At 42.7% G+C, this 22,067-nt stretch overlaps 1 protein-coding gene and 1 long non-coding RNA gene across 3 annotated transcripts; one reads left to right on the top strand and one right to left on the bottom strand.

Moving 5' to 3' along the window:
* Positions 1-2,617: 2,617 nt before the first annotated feature.
* Positions 2,618-20,240, top strand: SHROOM1 (shroom family member 1). Of its 2 annotated transcripts, none has more exons than XM_023936110.2 (7): positions 2,618-2,810; positions 10,471-13,290; positions 14,005-14,075; positions 14,760-15,329; positions 15,690-15,837; positions 16,985-17,257; positions 19,505-20,240. In XM_023936110.2, the coding sequence occupies exons 2-7, from the start codon at positions 10,573-10,575 to the stop codon at positions 19,718-19,720; spliced, it is 3,996 nt and encodes a 1,331-aa protein (XP_023791878.2). In that variant the 5' UTR covers positions 2,618-2,810; positions 10,471-10,572; the 3' UTR covers positions 19,721-20,240. The 2 variants fall into 2 exon arrangements, with proteins under 2 accessions (XP_023791878.2, XP_023791877.2); XM_023936109.2 differs by having other exon boundaries at positions 2,624-2,810; positions 19,466-20,240.
* LOC147650380 (uncharacterized) lies at positions 7,533-11,056 on the bottom strand. The gene is made up of 2 exons (XR_015276776.1): positions 10,986-11,056; positions 7,533-10,720 (listed from the first exon to the last, which is right to left on the bottom strand). It is a non-coding gene; the product is annotated as an uncharacterized LOC147650380 (long non-coding RNA).
* Positions 20,241-22,067: the final 1,827 nt, after the last annotated feature.

Here is a 22,067-nt window from a genome sequence, read left to right as displayed (position 1 = left end):
GTAATGTTTTTAATTACCAAGAGCAGGTGTAAATTCTCTTTTTGGGGGTATCCCCATCACATCTCATTCACTCATTATTAGTCATTAAACATCTTATCCTGTGATTGGGTCCCAGAGAGAGCAAAGGGCAGTTATTCAGCTCAGATCTACAGTATTTCATGTGAAGGCAATGGGAAGGTTTAATTACTGACTCTTGTGACACATGGATTTACTGTGACAGGCCCTGAAGGAGCTCCCACCTGCTCTGTGTTAGCTCAGTGTTCCACGTGTGTGACTGCAGAGCCCTCCTGGAATCCAGCCTGGGAACAATTTGCCACTGTGAGATATACACTAGAGCTGCAGACCATATGAAACATTTAATAAATTCTTTAAAAGGCAACTCATAAGTGAGGAGGAGCATTTGGAACATGTGACTTTTAGTAGGGAATATTTTATGATTGATGAATGCTATTTTCACACAGTCCTGTGTATTAGTGCAAATTACTGGTGATATTTCCACTGGTTTAGAGCTCAGGTTTGGTGGCACTGTGGTGACAGGGCTGTTTCCCTAAAGTTTAATCATTTTGTAGAGTTTCAGGTGATCTGCTGACACTCTGCACCAGCAGAGGCTTTCAGCACCCTCAGGTTATGTGGGGATTGTGTTTGTTTTCAAGACTCCAACAGTTTTTAATGGGTTTATCCTGACAACAGTGTGCTAAGAAGAGTGTTGTTCATCCCCAGTTGGCATGTAAGAGACACTTGCTTTAAGGACCTTTGAACTTGGATGTCTGCATAGCTGTCTCACAGAGACAGAAGTCAGGCACTGTGCTGTGTCTGGAGAAGTCTGGACACTCAGTTCTGATGTGCTGGAATGTCTTTAAAAATCTCCTTATATATATATATATATATATAAGGGCCAAACCTTACAAAGATCTGTGACAAATCCCAGAGCCAAACCAAACTCTGCACAGTGAATAGCTCTGCTACAGGGTTCAGCTGCTCAAGTCCTGCAAGAAGCAGGAGCTGGTGAATTAACTCTCTGAGGTGCAGGGTGGGAATGATGGCTTTGACTTACTCTGTCTTCTCATGTGATACACTGGAACCCTAATTATTCCTGTAGGACTGAGGCCAGGCTTGTCTGCAGTTCAGTCATTCTCTGAAAGACCTGAACAAATGTTTCACTGGGAAAAGGAATGTACAAAAGTTTCTGTGCAGAGGAGGCAGCACTGGAGTTGCCAGCTCTGCCCCCAAATTAGAGCTCTGCTCATCACTTGGCAGGAGAATTGCTCAGGTTTGCCTTTTTCCCACCATGCAGGATTTTATTCCTTCCCATTTCTCAGACTGCTGGAAATGTCCCCTTAACTCCTATTGCAAAACACAATCAGATACCAAGTCACTGCTGTGAAAATGGGATTAAATGCAATGACTAAACACTGAGTTAGTTACTGAGTAACTTCTCAGGAGCCCTTCTTCATACTTGGGGAATTACTGAACACATGTGCTGGTAAAAAAAAATTGAGCTGTGGGATGGTCTATTTGTATACAGGACTTTGAAGAGGAGCCTGGGTGGTTGATCACAGAAACAGAGTGGATTAAATGAATAATTAGTGAATAGTATTCCAGAAGCTCTTCATGCCTGGGAGAAGTGGATTGAGACTACCAAGAAGGTTATTCCTGTCCTCTCCAGCTGCTCTGCAGCAAACCCAGTTCCAAGCTCTCTCTGCTGGCATTGGCACAGCCTTGCTGGAGAGCAGGGAGAGGCCAGGCACAACCCAAAGGCTCAGTCTGTGCCCCACTGGAGACCACTTCTGTCCCTCCAAACATGTAAAAACAACACAGCAACAGGTGAGCAGAGCATTTTTGTAGGAAATATGGGAAGAATGCCCAGTTTTCCCTTGAGAGACATTACATAACAAATCATAGAGCTGTGGCCTGCATGGCATTATCCACTTTAGTTTGAGGGAAAAAATAGTGGCACAAAATCAGCTTATTTTTTAAGCCCATCTGGAAGCTAGTGGGAATTCATCTCACTGAATAAGGCCATTATAAATTATATCAGGCTTCATCACATGTATTTGGAGGCAGAAATAACTTATTGCAGAGGTTTGAATTGAGTCAGTCACACAATGTAGATGAAAGCCTCAATTTGTGCGCCTTCTGTACATTTTTATGAACAAAGTATTTAGAAATAATTTAAAAGCCCCACAAAACAAAAACTGTAGCAAATACAACACAGCTTCAGAGTTGCCTTGAGCTGCATTAACTTTTACTGTACAACCCTTTTTCTCTTCCCCTAAGAAAACATATTTTAAGAATATCAAATCTTACTCCTTTGTTGGATTAAATCTAACAATTTTCAGTTGGATTTAATTATTTTTTGTCTAGCAGTGGTTCTCATCTGCCCCAGAGCAAGGGCTCTTGGCCTGTGCACAGTGAGCCCAGGCTGAGGACAGCACAGGATGCTCCTGCAGAGGGGACATCCTGGTGGGATGCACAGGAGTGCTTTGGGTCGCAGGGCAGAGAGGCCTCACCTGGTCTCTCCTCTGTGGCCTTGACAACAAATTCATGGAATTTTTCAGTCTTGCCCACGTGGGAGTCGTGGCCACCAGCCAAGAGCTCAGGCAGAAACAGCCCTGTTGTTAATGATTGACTGGTGAGATAATGAAATAGCCCAGCCCACTGTTTGCTTGCTTTCCTTCTCGACTGCCACTGTACCTCTGCTGTGCACCAGAGTGCCACAAACCCAGGGCAGTGTCCAGCCTGTGACAGCCACCCTGCTGCTGTGATGCCTGTGGAGCTGCCCACTGGGCCTGGGACATCCTGGTCACCAGGTGAGAAATGGGAATTGCCTCTGATACTTGGGAGTGCACTGAGAACTCTTCAGGCTGTGGTCTGCAGAAATTCTGCTTCACTGACTATGAGATCTTTTTTGGGGGTACAGCTGGACTGTGGAAGCAGAGAATTGGCTTCCATTTTATAAAGAGAATATTGGAGGCAGAAAATTTGCACTGTCTGTATTCATTGTGAACATGCCTTCAGATTGCTCAAGCTAACAGGTAACCTGGTGTATGCAAGGTGTCCTTGCCCATGGTATGGAGGGTGGAACTGGATGAGCTTTAAGGTACCTTCTAACCCAAATAATTTTGTAGTTCTGATTCTAACAAAACCAAACAACATCTCAGAGTGTGTATGTTTATTTTAGATGCCTGTACCTGGTACATATTGCCTTCAGCAGGTGCTGTGCTGTCTATTTATGTATTTGCTTTATGCAAGAAAAGAATGAAAATAACATTCTGGTTACTTTGTTGTTTGTATTGTGTTTGCTGTAAGTCTGGAGAACATGATTCTGCTGATCCATGGTCTAAGTAACTGCTCCTTAGGCTGTGGATAAGTGCAGATGTTTGGGGAGGGATTTGGTGAGATCCCAGGTGCAGACCTTTGAGGACCACAGTGTGTGCTGGATGAGCTCACTCGTCTCTTCTGATAAAAAGATTTTCCTTTATCTCAGCAGTGTCCCTTGAGCAGCTGGGGGTCACCACACATGTCCTTGGCCCTCACAGGGTTTGATGCAGAGTTTGTGTGATATATGGGTTTGGATGCCAGGTGTCTGTAGCACTGTGGCACATGTGCCAGTGTGTGGGTGCTTCTGGAACCATCCATTTACAGGTTTGGGAGGTGCACAGTGTCATCCCAACTCGGCACTGCAGGGCAGGCAGGGACAATGGTCCACTGGGCAGGGGTGATTTAAACATGTTGCAAGAGCCCATCCAGGGCCAGGCATGAGCTGATGGATGGTGGTGAGAGAAGAAAGCATAATGTTGGACAAGCAGGTGTCCAGGTGTTGTGTTTTCTATCCTTTCTCTCCACCAAGGGCTGACTCAGCTCTCAGGTGTCTTGTAGAGCATCTGCTGCCAAAGTCCATGTGCTGCCATCTGAGGCACCCTTCTGTAACAGCCAGGAAACAGCCTGGAAATAGAGGAAGGGGTAGGTTGGAAAATATTAAAACCACATTTTGAAATGTTTAACTTGGGGCTGGAAGCTGTCTGAGGCACACACACAAGACAGTCTGATATACCATCTTCATGATAGCAGCAGGGCTTGTCCTTGGATCTCTGACTGCGAAAGATGGCATTTTCATAGGGAAATGTGTGAATGTAACCAAATCATTGAGGACAGAATTGAATTTGTAACATAAAAATTATCTTTAAATGCTGAAATCATCAGTATGTTGTAGCATGTGAGGGACCAATTGCACTCCTGCTGTGGACATGGATAGTCTTGTGTCACCTGGGTCTAACACAATCACAGGAGCTCTGCTCTATCCTTGATAATATGGGGGTTTTTAGAATAAATAAAATCTAGGTCTGTGTTAAATGGGTTGGGTAAAGGGTCTGACAGGTAGACATTTTTACACAGAAAATACCTACTTTGGTACAAAATGTACTTAATGATTCTCCAGCACAGGCAATGTTTGCGGCTAATGGTGAAATGCAGTTTAAAGAGAACTGATTTGGGGCCTCAGAGGGGAATTTCTGTAGAATGGGTTAAATACAGAAAGGTGGATCTGCAAAAACTCACCTTGTTGTTTGGATGGGGACTAGTTGGTATGAAGTGCTACAGACAGGGAATCACTTGATCCCATGTTTGTATGTTCCCAGTTTACCATCTCACTGAAACTGCCCCTGCTCTCTGAATTACTCACCTGTGATCAGAATACCTGTCCTGGAATCTCAGGGAAAGTCTCCCACAAAAGGTCTGAGAGCTGCCTTTTCCCAGAATTGAATTAATTTATGCTTCCTCCAGCATTTTTCCTCTGACATCTCCTGCCACTCTTGCAGCATGTCTGGAGGAAGGCTGAAAGAGGCTGGGTTTAGTTTAGATATTGATAAGAAATTCTTACCTGTGAGGGTGGTCAGGTCCTGGCACAGGTTACCCAGAGATGTGTCTGTCCCATCCCTGGAAGTGTCCAAGGCCAGGTTGGATGGGGCTTGGAGCAACCTGGGATAGTGGGAGGTGTCCCTGGCCATGGCAGGGGGTGGAACAAGGTGATCTTTAAGGACCCTTCCAACCCAAACCATTCTGTGAAAAAGTGAATGTTCTTTACAGACCAAGGGTTTGACTTCTGTCTCTAATTCCAGGCAACCACCACCCCACCACTAAACCTGCTCTAATGTAACTATTGGATATTTCCAGATTGTTTTTAACTATTAATCCAAATTTTAATTTTTTGTTGTGGAAACCAGAGATATGTTTAGTGAGATTAAGCATAAACAATTATGATTCTGTCCAAACAAAAGCTATGGGAAAATACTGGAATGCAATATTTGCCAAAGGAACAGAGCAGTCTAATATATTATTTCTTGTGTATATTTGGTGGTTTCCTCTTGTTCCAGTGGAATGTTCTGTAGTAACTGAATATTGCATTACTGTCTGCCCCAGCCCAAAGGCAGGCACAATTTTGCTTAACATCTGGATGAATTAGACTGAAAACAGGCATCCTCTGGAAAGGAATAGTTTCTGTCTCCTATATCAAAATAAGAAATTAAATATAAATATGAATTATATAAATTAATTTATATGGCCTCATAATCCTTGATTTATATACAAGAAAATGGAAGTGCTAATATTGTTTGCCAATTATATTTTAGACTGCTACTATGAAAGACTGGAAAAGTTACATGATTTACTGAGAGTAGTAAAGTATTAAAAATTGTAGTTAGGAGGAGTGCTAAGAGGGCAAGAGGCCTGGGTTCTGCTCCTGCTGTGGGACTCAAATGATTTCATGGTAAGGCAGAGTCCTTCTGATATGGCAGTATATAAGTGAAGTTTGTAAGACACATTTTGAGGTACAGGGAGGTTGTTTTGGTAGCTGAAGCTCCATTTCCACATCTGTGCTTGCTTTCTCTCTGTTTCTCTCATGTTTCCAGTCTCCTCCTCACTTGTGTTCAGTGTTGGGAAGTTTTCCAGGTACCACGAGCTGATTCCTGTGCTCTCCTCTCCTCAGGAATATTCTAGGTGATCCAGCTTGACCATGTTACCCTCTGCTCTGGGAAGGTCTGGTAGGATTCTCTAGCCCATATTTTACCTATCAGTTTTCCCTAGATGGAAATAACTTTGGGAATGTAGTGAAGACAGTGTATTTCTATATCTTCTTTAAGTTCATAGCACATAGTCTAAAGCTTGAAAAGTTCAACAGAAAACTTATTAGTACATTTAGGGACCAGAGAATGAATTTTTTGATCCACATGAAGACCATTATAAATTATATAATTTAAATTATATAAGCATACATTTATATACATAAATAATATATATAAAATCCCACTTCATTAAGGTGAACTGGACACTGATTCTTCCCCAGTCAGTGCCTCTGGATCCATCCTTGCCTGAAATTGGAACAAGCAGGAATGTTTGTCCTCATTGCAGGTTTGTCTGTGGAAACCATAACTACAGCACGTAGAAATTGGAATCTGCAGTGTTGTTCTGGCAAGAACTCTTGGACTGCAATTACAGAGCCATCCATAAGGCTTTGGAGAATAGTTTTATATTAGAATAAAGCATATGTAAGTGCCAGACAACTACAGTTCTTCAAAGATAAGATGACTTTGTGACATTTCCCAGCCAGCCAACCCTCACTGGTAACTCTGAGTGAGCATCAGCTCTCCAAGAGCTCTGATAAAGCTGAAACAGGAAAATTCTGATCCAGGCAGTGCTGGGAATACATTAGGATTGGGATGTGTGGCATCTGGTGACGCTGCCTGTTATAAGCACTTGGGTTTTTCTAATTACAGACAATTAATAATGAACATGTTCTTAAAACTGTGCTTGCACAGATTGTTAACCATCTACCAGCTCATAGGATTCTGGATAAAACCATGTCAGCAGAAGGAAATGTTGAACTGGATTATCTCTATATAAAGGCCAGTTTCTTCTCTTGGGAGCTTGACTTTCTGCCTAAGCTGTGGGAAGCTCAGTTCAGCCAGGAGTAGGTCAGGGAGACTATGAGAATTTTATTTTTCACTGATATTTCTTGGACAGCCTGAGAACGCATCAGTGTTGTGCAGGGGCATGGGTTTCCATCCAGGAAAACCTGGATGCAGAACAGGGCACCTGTGCTAGATCACCAGCCAAGGACCTGCTGAAGGTTTCTGGGATGCCAGAGATTGCACCTGACTTCCCCAGGATCCTGGCCTCTCTAGGCTGCCCAGGAGGATCACCTGCTAAAGCGAGAGTCTCAGGTGATCTTTGGGTAGCAAAGAGATCTCACAGCCTGGGAAACAGATGGGTCAGGTGCTGCAGACTGTGCAACAGATTGGAATCTGAAGAATTTCAGCTAATATTTACATCCAGTTTGATAAGGAACAGGTCATCCAGAAATGTGGACATGACATAATATTTAGGTTGGTCAAAGTGTTTGCTTTGTGTTTTGCACACTTGTTCTCCTCTGGAGAACACTTGTGTACTGTAGTTTGATCCAGATTAATAGCTGTGGGTTTCCCCTTTATTTTCATGGAGCCATTTGTATAAAAAGGGCAATTACACAAAAAGAGAGGTTTGAACTCTGCTTGTGTTTATTAAGGAAAATCCTCATTCTTGTTTCTGTGATGGAAAGATTGTGTTGGTCACTTCAAGGGGACTCCACAGGAACATAAATTATTGCAGACTGTTATGTGCCAGGGGCTGTTTTTCCTGGGTTGCTGGGGGTAAATCAGAGACTTGATAGAGAGAATACCTGTGTTTCTGATGGGTGATGATTTGTTTGGGCAAGCATTGTATATAAGTGCAGGTGATTTACAGATCAATTATGGCACCTAGCAAACTCTAAATGAGGTCAAACAAGACCAAGCTGCAATTATAAGAAATCTTGCCTTTATAAGACAGGTGAGTTGTTCACTGACTGTGGTGTGGAGTCACTTGGTTTTCTCTGTACAGAGTTATCTTGCCAGACCATGAGGCTTTGACACACTGAGTTGTTTGCAAAGAATTCAAGGCTGTGCAATGCAAATCACCTTTCCCTACAACAGAACAGGTTGATGTGGATAGAAGTTAAGTTAGCCTCTGTTTTTAACAGTGAAAAACAACAAGCAAACAACTTTGGAACTTAATAGGTTGATAGTGGCTTTGTTTCTTCCTTGGGCATGGAATGAATATAATTCCCTGTATTCCTACACTGTTAATGCAATTCCCTTCATTTTTCAGTGGTTTTAGTTCTGAAATACTTTAATTAAACATTTTTCTTCTTGCTTTCAGTGGTTTACAATGAAAGTATTGCATGCCAGTCTGGAATGGCAGAATTGGCTGGAATTGTCATTCCAGCCTTGCCAGAATGCATCCGAGACCCAGAGACAGCACAGTCCATGAGGGAGCTCTACCTCCTCCCCACTGAGAACAATAATGTCATTGTTCATGTCACTTGAGTTTTAAGGACATTAATGATTTTTGCTTACATGGGAAAGAGAGGGCAGTTTCCACATAGTTCTTTGAACACATAAACAATTCTTCTGTCTGGGTTTAGGAAATATCCTCTTCAAAAGAAGACAAGTTTTCCCAAAGTTGTGTTTCATTATCAGTCAGAAGTTCTTACCTCAGTCTTCTCAGATACTGAAATTGTATTTCCTGTTACTTCTAGTATCATCATAAATACCTGAATCAAAACTTTTTCTCTGTATTGCCAACTTCATTGTAAATCCTAATGAGGAGCTTGAAACAATGGGGGAAAGAGATCTTGGGAATGACTGGTATAGGAAACCAGGAGAGTACTTCCATTGATAGACATGAATCACAACAGTTATTTGGATTCTGCACATTACTGTGAAAAGTTAGAGCCAAATTCTCATTGTAAATCAGGGTAGCTCCATTAACTTCCATGGAAATGTGAGAGCATATCCCAGACGAAGCCTTGGCTCAGTCTTTTTACAGCACCATCAGTAAGAGCTGCTTGGAGAGGTTCCACTGGGAGAAAAATTTAATTAAAACAAGGGAGATAAGAATGACAGAGCAATCTGTCTTCTGGATCTCTTGTGGAATGTGGCTCCTGTGGGGTTTGTTCCTGTGCTCCCACAGCACCTCCAGGTACCAGGGACACCCAGAGGTCCCCACTGCCATGGACCAGGCTTGCAGGGCACTGCTTGCCTAGGAAATGTAACTGCAGTGTAATACACAAATACACAGTGATACCCTCCCAGTCTGCAGTTAGTGTCATTGCAACCATTCAACTGCTTTTTCACCTCAGTGGTTTCAGAAAATCCAAGGTTTTCCTTTCACCAAGTATCTAAGGTTTTTATTTCTTTAAATACTTCAAGGCCATGATGAAAAAGATGGGGAATGGCATCACCAGCCACTGATTCCTATTTCCTTTGTGATCCTGTTATTCACAGATAGACAATTAAATTTCTCAGCTGTGTTTTAAATCATCTGTAAAGAGGGAGAGAACTCCAGAAATCCTTGAGCTGGTTTCTTACTGAAATGTTAAAAAAACAAACACACAAAAAAAAGCCTGAAAAAACATCAGGCAAATTACCACTTTGTGGTGTTAGGCTGTTTTAATTTCCCAGAAAGTAGTTAAATTATTTTGTGTGTCCCACCAAGTTTCATTTATAGATTAATTTGTGTATTTTGGTTCCTATCCATTTCTTCCTTTGGCTCAAAATGAATGATACCAGGATTGTCTTTGAAACAAGGCAATTGTTATATATTAAAGGGAAACATCACCCTGAAACCTCTCTTTCTGACAGTTTTTTGAGGTCCCACCACAGAAATATGATATTGGGAATGGCAGGTTAGCGTCTGGTGGGTTCAACCTGTTTGAATAAATCAGACATGTAATATTGTGGAGAGATCTGGATACAGTTTGTCTGCTCAGAAAGCCTTTTACTAGAGCAGCATGCTGATGAAGCTTTTCAAGATCATTTGTTTGCTTTCTTTTAATAACTTAGCCGTTTCTAGAGCTGGTTTAAATGAGAATTACTAAACAGGGTTGCTGGTTAGCACTGCTCTGCTGCCAGGTTCAGTCTTTTATTTGAGGCTATTATGCCTAGGAGCACGTCAGGGGGTTTGAAGCTGGTAGAGGTGGCTGAGAGGGTGATGCTGTTGCTGTGAGAATCTCCTGCTTGTCTTTTCTTGGCCCATTGGGTTGTTGCTTGTGGAGATACATTTATTAAACTAAAACTATGGGCATCATGCACAGCAATCAGAGAGGAACTGTCAAGTGCTGCTGATAAACACAATCTGTTTTCCAGACTCTCCAAAAACTGTATATTTGTTGTACATGAACTCTGTGCTGGTGCTTTTTCCTAGTCCATTTGAGGGTTTGCAGGAGAGTTTTGACCTGAAGCCATAAATCTATGACTTGGTACTGACAGCAGAATGTCTCATCAAGATGCTTTGTCAGTCTCAAGCCTCTTTTTATAGTACTCTGGGAAAGATTTTTCCAAGATGTGGCATGAGAATCCTCCTACTGAGTCCTTTTCACACATTTCTTTTTCTTTTTAGGATCCTCTAGTTATTATTGGAATGTAACTGTAGAGAAAAATGTTCATTTCTAGCAACTCAGTTCTGGACTTTTAATCAAACTTGGATTTCTGGAAATACTACATGACTTCGGCTGGGAATGAGATAGAAAGACGGACTCACAGGCAAGGTGGCAGAACTGGGAAGCTGGTAGAGCCTGTGACCTCTTCTGAAAATGATCCTCTTTTGTCAGGCAAGTCAATCAGCAGCATGGACCATCTCTTGCACCTCCCTGGAAGGGCAGACTCTGCTTACAGCTCTTTCTCAGGAGGATCAAATGTTCCAGAGTACCCCACACCATCGTGCTATGGTGAATATTTCTGTGTGCCTCCAGAGCAGGTCCCATACATGGACACAGAATACATAACAGGAATTTATAATGTCAGAGCTGCACACTCTGACCTCAGATCCACCCAGCCATGCAAGGCACCAGACCTGGGTACCCACAACAGCTCTCATAGCACCGGTCTCACAGATCACTGTGGAATTACTCTTACCCAAAGGACTTCAAATCAGGAAACTCCATCCCTGGCAGCACCTCCACTGTCCCCTCCCAGGCAACTCAACAGCTATAACAGCACTGACAGACACCTGGAAAAGTCAAGAGAGAGAAGAGGCTCTGAAGGGCACGCTGAGTGTAGTGTGCAGCCAGCTCCCGGTGTGCAGGACAGCCAGCCAGCAGAGAGGGACGTACCATGGAGCCAACATTGGGATGCAGGTACAGAGCAAGATGTAGAGCTGGATAGGGAAAAGACTCTGGAAAACAAGGGCCTTTCTTCTGATTTTACAAATGAGGTATCAAAAGTTCAGGCACTAAAGAGAGAGGAAAATGGAGAGTGGAGCCAATCACAGCAACCTACAAAGAGAAGCAATCCACACATTTTCAGCAGACCTTCTTCATTCATTTTTCAAGAATATTTAAAGACAGACTCTGTGGTGAACGTCTCCAAAATACTTTCTGCTTATAATTCAGGTCATGCTAATAAAATTCCCGAAGAGCTGAACTCCAAATCCTATCAGCAAACACATTCCAACCCCAATGCTGTTAATGATACACAAGAAGTCAAACAGTGTCCCAGGGCTGTACGTAAGCCAAGTGCCAGAGAAGCAGCACTGCCAAGCACTGTGCCAGGGCCCAGACAGAGGAAAAAGTCTTTTCCCTGTGCTCAGGGCCCACTCCATGCTGAGTGGCATTCAGACATGGATCAGGATGTGTTTGAGGACAGTTCAGAATTAAAATATATGGAGAATGCTCTTCTAAATAAAAATGCTCCTAGGAAGACAAACAGTTATGCAGACAAAAATCAGTGCTATGATTCTGAAGGAAAAATTATGAGCAATATTATCCCAAACCAGCAAAACAAAGTGCAGAGATCACCACTGTCCTGCAGCTGCAATGTTATGGAAGTGGAGCAGCCTCAGTGTGAGGAGTTGGATCAGGGAAGGAAACAGTGTTGTGATGGCACAAGACAAATGGCTTTTTCCAGACCAAAGGAAAATTCCTCATCTCAGTCATTACGTGAAGTCCAGAAAGAAAACCAGGGTAAGAACAGCAGTCCTGACTTCAGCACATGTCTGGGACAAGAGGAACCTCCTGTTCAGAAACACCAGCCTGTATTTCAAACACAGCTCTCAAGACAGCTTCAGGAGGACCATGCTCATGAACAAATAACCAGGCAGGCAACTCCCATGCTTTACTATCTTTCTGCAGGAAAAAGCACCCATGTCCTGCACTCCAACAAGGCCTCAAGGAGCTCACCAAAGGAAATTCCATCAAGCAGCTGTGCTGCCTCAGCACAGTGTCTGGAGATACAAAGTGAAGGCCATCAGCTTCAAAAGAGCAGCCACCACCATCAGTGCAGTGCTTATGATCTCCTGCTCCAGGACAAAGATCTCATTTTTAGGAGTCCTGCCTCATTCACAGAAGAGAATTTCCAGAATGACTATATAGAGAGACTTAAAGTAGCTCAGAAAAAGGTTCTCAAAGAAACCTCCTTTAAAAGAAAAGACTTACAGATGAGTTTGCCTGTCAGACTGAGACAGAAATCCTCTAAAAGGCCATCAGTTGAACACCTTCGGTCTTTCTCATTATCTAGTGCAAGTGAGGATGCCAAACCTGTTCCTTGCTCCCCTTCTCATCTAGAATCCTTGGAAAGTTTCAACAGAAACAAAGAAATAAGGAGGCCACAAAAAGGTCAAGCAGGGGGAAGGAAAAGGGTAACCCAAGAGCAAAAGAAGCTGTGCTACTCTGAGCCTGAGAAACTCAATCATCTAATGGATAAGGAAGTATCATGGAGTCGAGTTAGGGATGAAATCACTGCACAGGATGCAGTGGCATCCAGGAGAAGGGATCTGGAGAACAGAGGAAGGGCATTTTCCAGTTCAAGTGTCTCCAGGACAGAGCTGAAACAAATACAGAACAGTGCACTAATCAAATACATGGAACAAAAGCTCAGTCAAAGACCAGGTGGTTCACAACCCCTCCCACTGCATCAGCCACCTCTTCAGAAGAGGCTGCCAAATCCTAAAGGGCCTCCTGGCCAGATTTCCAACCTAAATGGAAGCAGGAAAATGCAAAATGATGAGGTTTTCTGCCAACTTGTCTCTGAACAAAAATCACCAGATGTTTTTCCTCCTTTTCCTTTTGCTCCCCCACCCAACATGACCAGCAGGTGCAATCCCAACAAAGGGGATGGGAGCTGCACCAGCAAGTGTCCATCAGCTGAAAGTCTCCAACAGGCAGGTGGTTCTGCACCTGGGAGAGCTCCTGAGAGACCAAAATGCACTCCTTCTCCCACACAGGTAAGAAACCAATACCTAAAGAGGGCATAAAGAAAGTCAAGAGTGACTCAGACACTGGGAAGATGCATTTGCAGAGACAACATGCTGTATGCAGGATGAGGCTGTTTGTGTTCCAGCAGTCATTATTGTTAATGACAGCAACTTCATTAGAGCCCTATGCCAAAAAAGGTCGTTACAGGTCATTATAAATGACCAGTGTTTTTTGGCTTCTGAATTTGAAAGACAGTAGCTGTCAATATTGTTGAGGAGAATAAAGAAGATGAAGGGCCAAAAAATAAATAATTTAGCGTACCATCTACTGAAGAGACTGACAAACTTCCACCAATGCTGAATTTCTGAATTGTTATGAGAGTAGAGGTATCTTCTGTTGACAGGTGTTCTTTTGGTTTTCTAGGGTTAAAAAAAAAAAAAAAGGATGCTACCTAGGAAGAGTGTAATATCAATTTAATTAATAAAAAAGAGGTAAAAAAAAAACCCCAAAGATTAAAAACAAAACAAAACAAAAACCTTTCCACCTAGAAAAAACAACAAGAACAACCAAACAAAAAACCACCCGACAAAACAGACCACAAACAAAAAAGCACAAATGTCGGTGAACCTACTTGGAGATCTACCATAAGCTTCCCTTGCTGGGGATAAGAAAAATGGGAGTAAAACTAAGCAGCTGCTTTGCCTGAAATGCTGGTTGCCCCAGTGTGCTGTTTTCCCTTCCAGGACACGAGCAGATGCTCCAGAGGTGCAGCAGCCCCGTTCCAGCGCTGTGGGAGCTGCCCCGGCACCTCCAGGTGAGGCTGTGGGAGCTGTGCCCGGGTATGGATGGACATCCTCCCTTGTCCATACGGGAATATTCACCCGCTTCTGGCTGGGTCAGTCTTTAAACTCGTTTGCAGCTCCTGAAGTGCCAGGAGCCCCTGAGCGGCTGTGCCTGCCCTGCAGAGCTCTGTCAGATCTCTGGAGCACAGCTCCCTCATCCGAGCTTTGGAGAAAACAGCATCTCCAGCAGCTCGGATATGCCCAGTCCTGGAGAATATGTGTGATCAGGACCGGTGCAATAGGGGATTTTGATGTGGTTTTTTTAAAGGAAAAAAAAAAAAAAAATGCTATTTACACATCACTAGGAAGTTTGTGTTTTAACTCTCCATATTTGCTTTGCTAGTTTGAGTAGCATCAAGGGAGATAAACATCTGAACTCTGTCTCAGCAAGGCAGTGGTGCTGACTCTTTGGTAGTGAAAGAATTTCCACTCATTCAAAAATATCCCAGTGGTTTCTGGAGACTTCAGTGGCTTATGGGAAAAAAATATTTCTTTTTCTTAAATTTCCTAGTTTTGCAGGTTAGCACAAAAGTAACTGAAAATTCCAGACAGAACCAGAACATCAGAAACTTTCAATCATAGCTCTTAAACAGTCTGCAAAAATATCTATTATATAGAGACTGTCTCAAATAAAAGAACTGTCTTCTTCCTTACAGTTTCTGTGATCCTGAGAAGGATGGACCCAAGAATCATGAGCACAGTGGCATAACTGTGTGTGTGCATGGTCAGGATAAAAAGGAGCAGACTCCTGAAACCTCTGTTCCTGACCCAAGAAGTGGAAGCAAGGAGAGCACTGGAGAGGAGGAGGAATGCAGAACCCATTCTCTGAATGCTGCACTCGAGCTCCCAGAGCAGCAGCAGCCTGCAGCTTCTCCAGAACAGGGAATGATGCATCTCCACACAGCATCGGCTCAGCCTCACCAAGGAGACAAAAATCCAGGTTTCCTTGCCCAGGAAACAATCATGCACAGCAACCACGATGATGTTCCCCTGGAGAGAGGGACACACCTGCCCAAAAGGAGGCTGCAGTCTTCTCAGGACCAGCGATACCAAGAGCTTGCTTTGGAGATCATTGCCAAAGACAGTTCTCTGGTGAACATTCTCATACCTCATCCTCTTAGAAAAACTGGTTTGGACCTGATGGAGGGTTTATTTCCTGTTAACATTTCCATGCTGGATAAATCACATAGGAAAAAGGGAAAAGTACAGCATGTGCAGAACAATGAGTAAGTAGACAAAACCAATTATCTAGCACTTTGGTCTATTTTAATGTAAAGATACTATATATACTAGTAGTAAGATGAACTTGAGCACATTGTTTTGTTTTTGTTTTGTTAGAAAAACATATAGCTTTCTGATTTACCTACCAAGAAATGACTGAGGCTAAGGGTATATTATGGAAGAAAAGTGGTTGAGTGGTTCTTTATTAAAGGGACTGTGACAGACCTAGGCTGTATATCTTTTGCTATAGAGCTATAGATCTCCTGTGGTGAGAAGAGAGTGATGCTGAAGTCAAGATCAAGATAAAACCATGAATTCAGTGTTTGTGAAGAAAACTGTGTATTTGTTTTCTGTTCCAATACCAGGAAAAGCCATGGAGATGTACCAGAAGAATGTCCAAAATCTGAACATGAAACCAAGAAAAGGAACAAAGATCCTGCCTCTATGGGAAACCAAGTCCTGAAGAGCAATAGAGACAGCACAAACGAGCTAGATGACATCACATCTAAGAAAGTATGTAGATGACTATCACAGGAACCACTGTTTCTCCATCATGACAAAGAAATTCTTATTAATGTCATTATTACTATGAATATTTTTATCCCAATAACATTTCACAGGTAACTTTGAATCAATTTTTGCCAGTAGGTGAAGTCCTGGCAAATTGGCATATTGATCATAAATGGTAGTATTTAAATCCAACCTGATTTGACTCAGATCTATCATCATTAAAGGTTTCCTTGCACAGCCAGCTCCTGTGCAGCAGCAGCAGCAAACTCCCAATTTAACACTCAAATCTAATCTCAAAATCTGTAAAATAAATTAGAACTGGCAGCCTAAATAAGAAATATTCTTTACTCTGAGAACTGTAAGCAGCTTCTGCACATTCCAGTGTCCAATTAATTCCATACATGCAGAGAATGGGGGATATAGCTGGACAGTGATAGAAATACAGAGTTTGGAAGGGGGATTGGTGATTATGTAACTTTGTAGAGTTAGGTGGGTTTTTTCCCCAGCCATGCTCCATCTCAGGTAATGACAATCTGCCTTCCTGAAGCTCCTCCTGCTGTGCACATTACCTGCTGTCTCACTGCTGCTCCTGATTATGGTGGCATTGTCCAGCTTCCAAAGAAGCTTACAGTGTGCTCCCACTCAAGTCTTGAGGCCTTTTTCCATATAATTTCCCTATGAAACAGCCTCCTCTGATTACTCCTCTACCCAGAAACCATGGCCTGCTTGATTTGCCCATGGAATTGACTTTTTCTGTCCATATGATAAATGAAATTCCAACCAGTTCTTCCAAAGCTTGGTACAGAGCTGGGACTTCATGCTCATGTCTTAGAACAACAACTGTGTAATCATGTTGTAATCTTTATTGCAGTTCCCTTCTGACTGATTGAAAGGTTTCTGAGACAGAGAATAAATCACCAGCTAAAGTGAATACCAGAAATTTGCTTTTCAGAGTTTGAGAATTAAGTACAGCTTAGAAAATATTGCTGCTTTTCCCCCCCTTTTCTCTTTCCTGTAGCTTAAAATTATTTTCGAAGTCAAAAATTTGGCAAGACAATGTGAAGAAAATCCATTCTCTAGAACTGATATGGATTCTCTTTGGCAGTAATGGTTTCTCTGATTTTTTTTTTTTTTATTATTATTTTTGCAGCTGGAACTCATGGCCACTCTCCAATCCAGGCTGCAGGCACTGTGGGAGGAACAGGAGCTGGTTCTCTTGGAAGTCAGGGAATGTGCCAAGTGGGGTGAGAAGCTGGAGGTCATGGTACGGGACCTCTGCAAGCCAAATGAATTTGGCCGCTACATGATGTTCATTGGGGACCTGGAGAAGGTGGTGAGCCTCTTGCTGTGCTTGTCCAGCCGCCTCACCCGAGTCCAGGATGCCATGAGCAGGATGGATGGCAACACAGAGGCTGAGGAGAAGGTGAGTGACAGCAAAGGTGTTGAATTTGTTTGGTTCACTTCTTTCCAGGTGCTCACTTGTCTGACAGCTTGTTTAGCTTGTTAGATGTAAAATATCCCAACCAGCCATTGCTCAGGCAGTGTTTATGTCCCAGGATGGGCTGTGTCCCCATGGCTGAAGGGGAGCAGGGAGAGGGGCTGAAGCAGAGCAGGTTTCTGCTGAGAGTCAGGGTACAGTGCTGGAGCACAGGAGTCAGAGTGAGCCTGCAGCTGGGTGCTGGGGGGCCAACAGCAAAACCTTGAGAGGCTCCAAGGCAGAGAGCCTTTGGGCTGCTCCCTGGGGAGTAGCTCCAAACCTGTGCTTCACAGGACTTTTTGTGGGTTTATTTCTCCACTGGTAATTTCATTGCATTAATTACTGCCTTTGAAATTGTATTTCACTAAATGGGTTTGTCCTAGCAAGCAGGAAGGCGTGGTCATAACTTGAGGTAAAACTCACTGTGGTTTAACTCAACTAGCCAGCTTTGATGGAAAATGAGGAATTGTCTCATGTCACCAGGAAATAATTTCAATTCTTGGAAAGTCTCCTTTTTGGTGACAAAGAAAAGCCAAATTTATCCCAGGAATTATGCTTCCCTGCTGTTCTTATTGTTCTTAGACATGTTTTTATCAACAAAATACCTGGTGCTATCTCTCTTTTGGAAACAGAAAAATCATAGATTTAGAATAACTGGGATTTTCTGGAGCTGTGTTGCTGCTGACCTGTATCTCTGGAGGTTCATCATAGTTCACACCCAGAACAGCACTAAAAACATCCTTCCCTGCAGTGTGATTACCACTAATTTGCTGCTGGTTTGCAAATGGAGAGCCAGGATTCACCTCTTCCAAAATGTCAGTTGTGTTAACCTGAATAATTTTAAACAGTTTTTCATACTTACTTTCACTTCATGGTAGGCAGGGAGGGTGTTGTTTCTCTAGTATTACATTTATACTCTTCATAGGAAACACATGTAAATAATTTATTCAAATATTTGAATAAAATCCCTAATAAAGGCTTGGTTAATTGCCAACATTTTTAACAACCAGCTCCCACTAACTGCATTTGCCCTCGTGTCAGCAAAACCAGCAGTTTCAATCTTTGACTCCATTTTTAGGGTGTCAGCAGTGACCACTGCTCTGTGCTGTATTTATGGACACTGTTCTGAAACAGAACATTTTCCAGCAGTGTAATCCCTATGAAAATTATTACAGCTGAATGAGAATAAGCTAAAGATATAAAAATCCTGTAGAACAAGCAAGTCCCAACTCTTTAAAAGAAGCCTTTGATGAGCAGTTACTGTCTACATCACAGTTATTTTATCACACTGATGCCTTTTCGTGGTCTTAAAAAATTGAGAGCCTGACACAGTTAAGGGATGAAGGGTTTTTACCTTGGTGTTTAATAAGGCTCTTTATGGTGCACCACTTCACTAAGGTGGAATGCGCCAAAATACACACATGTGATAGATCGTGTACACAATTTATAGACCTTACAAATTAGCCTATCTAGCAAAGATGCCCCAATGAGAGGCTTGGATAAATAGTGTGATGTCCCCCCATCCTGAAGGAATTTCCCCTTGGATGGGCTAAATCTTAGTTTACAGGATATGTTCTTGGTTTCTTAAGAAAGCACAGGGTTTTCCAGCCTGCAAGTGCGAGGTCTCTAGGATGTCTGGTCTCTTGGCTTAGCAGAATACTAGGACTATGCTGAGTTATCAGACTTAAGGAATTACAAGTATGCATGCTAAAAGTACTGAGAGTATATAAAAGAAAAGGAAAAAAAACATCTTGGCATCAACACAGACCTTTTAATAGAAGCCATTCTATCTTTTTAATATGTTAGTGACACTCTGGACACATACAAGACACGAAATACAAAGATACATGCCCTAAAGACCTTCTAATTGAATGAAGATTGTTACAGCATATTTTAAAATAACCAGAATGTTAAGTATATTGATTCTCTTCATGAGGGCAGCACAGGAGAAGTGAGCCTTCATGGCATTTACTGTGTCTTTACCTTTCAAGCCACAAGAATGAGTTATTCAATTGAAAAAAGCCTCGGGTGGAACACAAAGCCCACAAGAGGAAATAATTAAATTAAATCAACTATGGCTTCCAAATGAAGAAATAGAGTCTTCCAGGAATGATGGGTTCTCATGGTGTGCTGCTTTGTTTTTTATTCCATTAGCAATCGCTGATTGAACGGCACAAGCTCTTGTCTCAACAGTGGGAAGATGCAAAGGACCTGAAGGAGAATCTGGATCGGAGAGAACATGTGGTCTCTGGAATCCTTGCCAAATACCTAACAGAGCAGCAGCTCCAGGACTATCAACACTTTGTTCAAGTCAAGACCTTCTTGCTGATTGAACAGAAGGACCTCGAAGAGCAGATTAAATTTTTCCAAGAACAATTAGAAAATCTGGAGCAAAGCATCCCCATCTAACACCCAACACCAGGCCAGACATTTTTATATGTTATATGTGATGTTTCCCTGGAAATCCACAGGTCCTCTCATCACAGGGCTCATTTTGGTGGATTCTTCTAATCCTGTTTTTGCCACAGCACTGGCAAGTGTTTAGATGCTCTGGGATGCTCTAGGCACACTCTAGACATGACCTCCACTTGGACAAGCCATATGACAGCATCTCACAGTGTGCAGCAAACTGCCTTGTGGACATGACTGATAGGATTCATTGCTCCTATTAACTGAATGTGCACTTCCCCTTCTTGTCTGTCCATCTGTTTCCAAATAGACATCATCTCAATAAAAGAACCACAAAAATATTTACCTCTTGTGGGTGGGTTGAGTGTTTGAAATGAAAAATTTTGTGGGTGTTCAGATGTGAACTGGTGATTGCACAAAGCCATAGGAAATGTTATGAACCATTTCAGTGAAACTCCTGCACTTGTTTCTTTCTGTTTATATGTGTGACACAGTAAAAATACACTGTAATGAAAGAAAATAATTACTTCCTTTCTTTTCTTCCTTTCTTACCCTTTCATGGTCACCACTCATGAGTCTTTCCTGGCCTCTGAAAGTACAAACTGAAGCCAAGAAATTGTTTAAGCACATGCTTTTGAATCCTATTGCCTTTTGCTGAAAGTTTGGTATTTAGAGCACTACTTACATCTCCATACCAACATGTAGCAGCTTCTTCCCAACTTCAGCTCATGCAGCGTAGAAGGCAAGATGGCCAGAAATGCAGAGCATCCTCATTTTACAGCACTGTGATCCCACACTGCTCCACACAATTTTTTTTGACCCTTTACCATCAGAAGACAGATTTAAGGTTTGAACTCTCAATAGCAGCAACTGGTGGTCTTCTTGGGGGAGCAGATCCACGGGGATTATGGAAATAAAATCCTGTGCAGTGCTTGTATATAATTACTGCTCATACCATTACTTCCAGCCTTCCATTTGTGACTTTGGCAGCAGTGGCACTGAGTTACCTCTGACCAGAGCCCTGGGAAAGTATCAGCTTCCAGAGACTTCTACACCGTGGCAACGCCCCCATGCTGAACACTTCTTGTGTAAACAGAGTCTGGTTGTGTGAGTTGGAAAAATGCAAGGAATGAAGAAAGTGCCTGGTACCTGACCCTCTGGGAGAGCAGGCAGGAAATCCCCCCTACCACCCAGCCTTGGGAGTCTCCTATTGCTGCCTTTCCAGTCTGATTCTTCCACAGGTAAAACATAGTGTGAGCCCAGCTCTATAGAGAATTGTAATTGGAGCCTTGTGGGGAGCTGTCTCTATGAATTAATGACAGCTGCATCCGGGAGAGTGCAGAACAGCAGTGCTGAGAAGGAAGAGGTGAAAGAAGCAAAACTCAAGCACCCAGATCTCCCTGTGGGTGCCGGAGGGGGGAAGCTGGTGGCATTCCAGGAACGATCTCTGCATCTCGCTTGGCCACCCACACACAAGTGGCGTGGGGGGAGACTGCAATAGCTTCTGTTGTGTTAGGCAGAAGCAGGGGCGCCTGATTTTTGGATAAAAAGATGGCTTGTATTGCCGGAGGCAGAGCATGAGCCTGTGGTGCAGGTGTGGGAGCAGTCAGCAGCACATCCTGCCCATCTGACAGAGGTGTCCTGGCAGCAACTGAGAGATTTTTGACACAGTAGCTCCTTTAGAATCTCATTTAACATCCACTGAAATGTGTGGGAGTCACTGCTGGACCAGGAGCTGCTGTTTCAGCCTTTTAGGGACTAAACTGAAGGATTTAAGTTATTTTGTTTTAAACACCAGCCTCATTTTCTTCACTGGGGTGTTACGCCATGTGGAATTAATTAAGGAACGGAGACGCAGTTAATGCAAATGTACTCTGAAAAAAGATATTATTTGGTGCCTGTGAGAACTGTATTTAATAAATAGGATGTTCTCTCTGCTTTGAGAATTCATGGCAACTATCTGAATATTTTTTTTAAAATAAACTCAGAGCAGCATTGCAAAACTAATCTTCTGTGCCTGGAGGGAGCCCCCATAGACATTAAAGAATAATCAGCCTGTAGGAATCATGCAACCTCTGGGGTTCACAAAAGACTCTCAAGAAGCAGCATTTGAATTTCACTGCTAAATGAAGAGAGGCATTAAAGGTTATCAGAGACTCTAAAATACCACATAAGCCTTGAAGCTGAGTCATCTCATAGATAAACCCACAGAGAGAGAATATGGGCAGCACTGATAGTCTTGATTTAGAGAATAAGAGACATTTCTAAAAATATGAATAAAGACCCAGAAGTCTTTCTAATGGGCTCAGCCCATGGTGGAAAAGCAAGAACATCCCAAACTACCTCA

Source organism: Cyanistes caeruleus, chromosome 15 (assembly GCF_971803275.1).
Source record: "Cyanistes caeruleus chromosome 15, bCyaCae1.hap1.1, whole genome shotgun sequence".
Lineage (NCBI taxonomy): Eukaryota > Metazoa > Chordata > Aves > Passeriformes > Paridae > Cyanistes > Cyanistes caeruleus.
Note: the sequence above shows the minus strand (reverse complement) of the source record. Positions and strands in the feature narration are given on the sequence as shown.